General features: G+C 40.3%; 1 protein-coding gene across 1 annotated transcript; it reads left to right on the top strand.

Moving 5' to 3' along the window:
- Positions 1-2,783: 2,783 nt before the first annotated feature.
- LOC145465326 (cytochrome P450 1A3-like) lies at positions 2,784-7,694 on the top strand. Its single transcript, XM_081449103.1, has 2 exons — positions 2,784-3,387; positions 5,840-7,694. The coding sequence occupies exons 1-2, from the start codon at positions 3,243-3,245 to the stop codon at positions 7,246-7,248; spliced, it is 1,554 nt and encodes a 517-aa protein (XP_081305229.1). The 5' UTR covers positions 2,784-3,242; the 3' UTR covers positions 7,249-7,694.
- Positions 7,695-8,037: the final 343 nt, after the last annotated feature.

Here is an 8,037-nt window from a genome sequence, read left to right on the forward strand (position 1 = left end):
CCTTTACATTCGAGTTTTGCACAATGGGTCCCGCTCCAAGCAGATGCCTTACTTTATTTGAGCCGATTAACACCTCCTTCGCTATATTAAATTCAATTAACCTGACCTGAGTCTTGCAGGATCAAAACCACCGATCACAACTGCACCATCAAATGTGTTTTCTAAATCAAGTGTTGAACACAGCATAAAGCGATTCCGGAGAAACAGGCCCAACGGAACACAAAGAGCACTCGCTTAAAACGTGCCGTAATAAATTACTGTCTTTATTGACACGAAGAGAATAGCGTGATAATAGCCGATAAATAGATAAGGGTTCAATGGGGTGTAAACAATTTGTTCGCATATTTATACCTCAATTCTTCCCTCTTGAGACCATTTGAACCTTGATCGCAAACTAGCGAGTTGCAACGGAGAACAGAAATCTACGTGTGCAGTTCTTTGACATTATGAGCATGGCTTTTTCGTTCGAGGACCTCCTATCAGCTGGACAGATTTTGTTCCTTTGCTTTCTGGTGTGTGCATTCCTGACTGGAAAAGCCATATGGCAGCATTCTTTTTGCAAGTTGCCTCCAGGACCCTGGGGCATCCCTGTAATAGGTGAGAATTTTTTTTTAACATTCCTTCGTTTAGAAATTTCACGTTTTCGCGAGGTAATTTTTCTTCCCTCATCCTATCCTTGGGCCGCAATGTTTTGGAGTTTTGCTTGTTTTAAACAGTTTCGTACTTATTTTGATGCTTAAAGTCAGTAATAACTACTAATTTGCTAGCGAACTCACGTGCGTTAAATGCGCAAAGTTGGCAAAATCTCAGTTTTAGAGCAGAGTCAGCAAATTGAAGTTGTGCGCTTTCTCGAGTTTATCGGACTCTAACATAAAAGACCCCCTTTGGAAATAATATTGTGCCTGTCCGTGATTTCGCCGAGTACTGTACGTTATTACCTTGTGTTATTTCGTAAGGCTCTGTTTCAAGGGCTTTATTGAAATCACCTTTATCTAAACAAATCGGATTTGTTTGATTCTACAATTTTAAGGAAAATGCAGAGAATGTGAAATCAGGGGAACAACATTTTCCTTGCCCAAAAGAACCAATAGCTGTAAATCCACGAGAATGGATTCTTTGTTCTCCAAATCAACGAGAAAACTGCACAATCATGAATAATTATGGCGCCGTACCCAGTTGCATGACAAGAGCGTACCAACAAGAAGAATATTGCGTGTTCTCGGCCGATAGGTGACGAAGCTCTGTTTATTTTGAACGTTTCTTACATAAGGAAAAACCAAATAATGTCAGACTCTCCGCTAACTGAGAACCAACACAGAACCCAACAGTGTTTTGTTTTTTCTTCTTCTTCGTCTTCCTGATCAAGAACCGCCAGTTTTTTAGTTGTTGTTTTTAAACAGCTCTTAGGCATAAGCCAATTATTCTTTATTGAACATTTTATGGAACCGGGAATCATTGAACGGAAGGTCTGATCAACAGAAAGAAAAGAAACATTCAAGTCTAATGGTTTACCAAACTTCAGATTATTCAAAAAAAGGTGGGTCATCCAAAAATTTTCTTATCAAGATGTGAACGAAAACAACGAAAAGTACTTGAAGTCGTTACTGGATCTCTCGGCAAAGTTCCTTGTAGCAATTCGATATATTTTGGAGCCGTTTCTAGCAACCAGAAAATTTTTCATTGTCTCAATTTCTGCACTCAGTAAACAAAACTGGACTTTGACACCAAATCACTCATTGGGATTAGTTCCGGCAAAGGACATAATGTGTTTGAAACAAATTCCTTTAACGTTGATTTGTCGAGCTGATGATTTTTAAAACGTAGTTAAAAACGCTTTATGCCGCGCGACTGATTGGAACTTTGTTTAGCTCAAGGTTAGCAAAACTGTCGATTATTTGATTGGCTTCGACTACGTAGTGATTTGGCTTGAATCACGTAATGTGCGTGGGCTCGGCCAGCTTGTGGGCTAACGGCAGGTAAAGAATGAGGCACGTGCTCAAGCCACAGCCCCCTGAACAAAACCAGTTGACCTTCTTTGGCTAATGAGCTGCGCATCCCGATTGAAAAAGCCGACTATAGTCGATCAGAATACTCTTACAAAACTGTTTAGTATGCAGTGCCATGATCACAGCCTACTCTAGCTCGCTCGATTGCGTGCCAATCGCCCGGGTCAGTTGGCTTAAAATATTCCGGCTGTCAGTCTTGACAATAAAGATACTGAGACACGTTCATACGCAAATGCTTGAGAAATGAAAGGATTTTATTTTTACAGAGGCAGTATTTATAATAATAGCTGTCAAGTATGCGCTACATGTCATGATTAAATCCAAGAACTTAATTAGTTAATCAGCATTGATGTAACATTGCAATAAGTTTACACAATTTATATTTTCAAACGGAATACGGGTGCAATAACCTTTGAGAACCAGCAATGCAACCAGATAAGGCTTTCCGGGGTAGACATTTTCCCGGCATTTAGAATCTGACTTTCATGCATGTGTATATCAGCTCTTACTAGCGCGTTCAGTGCGATGGAATGTAATCAATAAAACTACGAACATATCCCGTGAAATGTTGAGGTAATAAAATCCCACTTCAGAAGATAATAGCTTTTTTTAGTGTGAGAAAAGATCACAGCAAGTTTTCCACGCTATGAAATGTCCTGTTCGGTGAATGTGTTCGAACTTAACTTAATAAAATTCTACGCAAAACTGGACATCTGATTTATTTCAAGTTCTATATTTATGGTCTATGGAATCCGCGAAAAAGCATTCGTTTCGTCTTGCTGTTAGTATACACTTAGGGTAACAATTACTGTACTCAATTTGATAGTAACAACTAGAAACAATAAACTATTAGCATGGTAACAGAGATAATTTCATGCCGATTTAAAATGAAATTTGCCAATCGGCTCCAATTCGTATTCAGAACTGCACCATCAAATGTGTTTTCTAAATCAAGTGTTGAACACAGCATAAAGCGATTCCGGAGAAACAGGCCCAACGGAACACAAAGAGCACTCGCTGAAAACGTGCCGTAATAAATTACTGTCTTTATTGACACGAAGAGAATAGCGTGATAATAGCCGATAAATAGATAAGGGTTCAATGGGGTGTAAACAATTTGTTCGCATATTTATACCTCAATTCTTCCCTCTTGAGACCATTTGAACCTTGATCGCAAACTAGCGAGTTGCAGCGGAGAACAGAAATCTACGTGTGCAGTTCTTTGACATTGTGAGCATGGCTTTTTCGTTCGAGAACCTCCTATCAGCTGGACAGATTTTGTTCCTTTGCTTTCTGGTGTGTGCATTCCTGACTGGAAAAGCCATATGGCAGCATTCTTTTTGCAAGTTGCCTCCAGGACCCTGGGGCATCCCTGTAATAGGTGGGAATTTTTTTTTTTAACATTCCTTCGTTTAGAAATTTCACGTTTTCGCGAGGTAATTTTTCTTCCCTCATCCTATCCTTGGGCCGCAATGTTTTGGAGTTTTGCTTGTTTTAAACAGTTTCGTACTTATTTTGATGCTTAAAGTCAGTAAAAACTACTTATTTGCTAGCGAACTCACGTGCGTTAAATGCGCAAAGTTGGCAAAATCTCAGTTTTAGAGCAGAGTCAGCAAATTGAAGTTGTGCGCTTTCTCGAGTTTATCGGACTCTAATATAAAAGACCCCCTTTGGAAATAATATTGTGCCTGTCCGTGATTTCGCCGAGTACTGTACGTTATTACCTTGTGTTATTTCGTAAGGCTCTGTTTCAAGGGCTTTATTGAAATCACCTTTATCTAAACAAATCGGATTTGTTTGATTCTACAATTTTAAGGAAAATGCAGAGAATGTGAAATCAGGGGAACAACATTTTCCTTGCCCAAAAGAACCAATAGCTGTAAATCCACGAGAATGGATTCTTTGTTCTCCAAATCAACGAGAAAACTGCACAATCATGAATAATTATGGCGCCGTACCCAGTTGCATGACAAGAGCGTACCAACAAGAAGAATATTGCGTGTTCTCGGCCGATAGGTGACGAAGCTCTGTTTATTTTGAGCGTTTCTTACATAAGAAAAAAACAAATAATGTCAGACTCCCGGCTAACTGAGAACCAACACAGAACCTAACAGTGTTTTTTTCTTCTTCTTCTTCTTCTTCGTCTTCCTGATCAAGAACCGCCAGTTTTTAGTTGTTGTTTTTAAACAGCTCTTAGGCATAAGCCAATTATTCTTTATTGAACATTTTATGGAACCGGGAATCATTGAACGGAAGGTCTGATCAACAGAAACTGAGAAAAGAAACATATAAGTCTAATGGTTTACCAAACTTCAGATTATTCAAAAAAGGTGGGTCATCCAAAAATTTTCTTATCAAGATGTGAACGAAAACAACGAAAAGTACTTGAAGTCGTTACTGAATCTCTCGGCAAAGTTCCTTGTAGCAATTCAATATATTTTGGAGCCGTTTCTAGCAACCAGAAAATTTTTCATTGTCTCATTTTCTGCACTCAGTAAACAAAACTGGACTTTGACACCAAATCACTCATTGGGATTAGTTCCGGCAAAGGACATAATGTGTTTGAAACAAATTCCTTCAACGTTGATTTGTCGAGTTGATGACTTTTAAAACGTAGTAAAAAAGACGCTTTATGCCGCGCGATTGATTGGAACTTTGTTTAGCTCAAGGTTAGCAAAACTGTCGATTATTTGATTGGCTTCGACTACGTAGTGATTTGGCTTGAATCACGTAATGTGCGTGGGCTCGGCCAGCTTGTGGGCTAACGGCAGGTAAAGAATGAGGCACGTGCTCAAGCCACAGCCCCCTGAACAAAACCAGTTGACCTTCTTTGGCTAATGAGCTGCGCATCCCGATTGAAAAAGCCGACTATAGTCGATCAGAATACTCTTACAAAACTGTTTAGTATGCAGTGCCATGATCACAGCCTACTCTAGCTCGCTCGATTGCGTGCCAATCGCCCGGGTCAGTTGGCTTAAAATATTCCGGCTGTCAGTCTTGACAATAAAGATACTGAGACACGTTCATACGCAAATGCTTGAGAAATGAAAGGATTTTATTTTTACAGAGGCAGTATTTATAATAATAGCTGTCAAGTATGCGCTACATGTCATGATTAAATCCAAGAACTTAATTAGTTAATCAGCATTGATGTAACATTGCAATAAGTTTAAACAATTTATATCAGTTTTCAAACGGAATACGGGTGCAATAACCTTTGAGAACCGGCAGTGCAACCAGATAAGGCTTTCCGGGGTAGACATTTTTCCGGCATTTAGAATCTGACTTTCATGCATGTATATATCAGCTCTTTAGTATGAGAAAAAATCACAGCAAGTTTTCCACGCTATGAAATGTCCTGTTCGGTGAATGTGTTCGAACTTTACTTAATAAAATTCTACGCAAAACTGGACATTTGATCTATTTCAAGTTCTATCTTTATCAGGTTTATAGAATCCGCGAAAAAGCTTTCTTTTCGTGTTGCTGTTAGTATACACTTAGGGAAACAATTACTTTACTCAATTTGATAGTAACAACTAGAAACAATAAACTATTAGCATGGTAACAGAGATTATTTCATGCCGATTTAAAGTGAAAGTTTTCAATCGGCTTCAATTCGCATGGAGCATTTTTCTGCACCGATTATCGAACGACCAACCGAGAATTTGGATTTGCCGCTCTAAAGTTTACGTTAGATTTTATGCTTAACCCTACAGGCCCGCAAAAATTGTTCATTCGACTCTGATGATAGCTCACTGACACTTCTGTCTCTGTCCTGCTAATCATTTTCTCGTGTAGTTTCACTCTAAACGGTTCGCTTATTCTCTCAACAGGAGCATCTTTCCGCCTGGGAGAGAACCCGCATCTTGATCTCACCAAGATGGCACAGAAGTACGGAGACGTGTTCAGCCTGATGCTTGGAAACCGCTTGGTGGTGGTACTCAACGGAGTCGATGCTATACAAGAGGCCATGGTAAAGCATTCCAAAGCCTTTGCTGGCAGACCACAGCTGCACACCTTTAAACTTGCCAATCCTGGGGGAAACAGTCTTACCCTCACTGATTACTCACCCCAATGGCGACTATCTCGCAAGATCAGCGTCGCTGCGATCCAGAACTTTGCCAAGAATACAGACGCCTTGGAAGAGAAACTGCTGCAGGAATCTCAACGAATGGTCCACTGCTTCAAGCTACAGAAAGATAAACCCGTTGATGCTCTTATAACTCTGAAGTTGGCCACGGCTAACATCATACTAGGTGCGCTATTCAGCATCAATGGCTCCTACGACGACGAAGGCCTTCGTGGACTTCTCCAGCTGGCAGACGGCTACAGTGATGCTGTGAACGGTAGCAGCCATGTTGATTTCTTGCCGCTCCTGAAGTACCTGCCCAATAAAGCGCTCTCAAAGCTTGAATTTTTATTGAAGGCCTTTAACGATGTCACCACCAAGATGTTTTTGGAAAACAAGCAAACCTACACTGAAGGGCAGGTTCGCAACATCGCAGATAGCTTCATCAGCGTTGTCGAGAAAGAAACCATGAAAGAGACGGAGAATCGTCCTGCTGGAGAGGATACCCTTAATATGGCTCCTCTGCTAAGCGATGAACAGATTGTTGTAGCCATGATGGATCTCTTTGGCGCTGGCTTTGAAACAACTTCCGCCACCATATACTGGGGTCTAGCTTACCTCATGAAATATCCCGACATCCAATGCCAGCTGCACGAAGAGTTGGATCACGTGATCGGTCGACAACGACTTCCGACCCTGGCAGACATAACTTCACTTCCTTTGCTACAAGCCACAGTCTACGAGCTACTGAGGGTTACAAGCCTCGCTCCTCTCTCCGTCCCTCGCTCCACGACCACCGAGACCAAAATTCGGGACTTCACAATCCCTAAAGACACCATGGTTTTCGTTAACTTGTGGTCGGTACATCGCGATCCAACAACTTGGAATGACCCGGATGTTTTCAACCCAAGGCGTTTCTTGAATGGAGCTGGTGAGGTGCTCGATCCCAAGTCCCTAGGAGGATTCCTACCATTTTCCATGGGCCGTCGAAAGTGTCCCGGTGAACCTCTGGCTTTGAAATCACTTTCTGTGTTCCTTGCAGCACTGCTCCACAGCTTTCGATTTTCGCAGGAAGGATTGCCAGCCGAGTATCAAGGCATTGATCTACAGGGAAAATGCGGCCTTACTTTGGCGCCAAAACCTTTTTATGTTCGAATCGAGGAACGGCTATAAGAACACAAAAATGACTGATCAGAAATGATCCAAATAATATATCGATCGCACACGTGGAACAATGTCGAGTCATCCCAATGGGATTAATTTCTTTTGGCAAAGAGCAGTGTAGAAAATGTTTAGTAAGTTGAGCTATTATGAGACTCGAACTTTACCGAGTTTTACAAATAAGAATTGTGACTTGATTATTAGACTCTGCATTTATCCTCAGTGCTATCAAATAATAAAAAGCAATTTGCGTATGAAATTGATTTTGTGTACTGTGTAATCAGTTCAAAATTTTTATAGCTAATAAAACACTTTATCACATATTTATTTTTTTCACGCAATGAAGCAAATCTTACGATCGAAGTGTAGAATGCTCGACTTAAGTAGGCCGAGGATACTAGAAAACTGGAATTAATCTTTAAAGTGTAAATCAAACTGTAAACAAATTTGAATTGATTAAAAGTTACTTTGTCATAACAACTTGATTGTTGAATTGTTTTTTGTGTGTGTGAAATCTCTTTGCAAAGGCTGTCGTTCAAGGCGCGATTAAGGGTTGCTGACAGTCTGAGGAATTAAACTAATCTAGTTTCCTTGCTATAGCAATTAATGCTTTTTACCTATTTATTGATTGATCGCGATGAACAGTTGAAGGAAAACTTTCTGTGCTTTCAGCAAGATCATAAAGCAGCGCTTTCCACTAATTTCTACTAATGTTAAGTTACGTTCATCAAATTAAAAGTGAACGGAACTAACAGAAATTCATACTGGTGTTAAATGAAAGCTTGAATTTCAACAGAGTGG

This window comes from Orbicella franksi, chromosome 13 (assembly GCF_964199315.1).
Source record: "Orbicella franksi chromosome 13, jaOrbFran1.1, whole genome shotgun sequence".
In the NCBI taxonomy this organism is placed as follows: domain Eukaryota; kingdom Metazoa; phylum Cnidaria; class Anthozoa; order Scleractinia; family Merulinidae; genus Orbicella; species Orbicella franksi.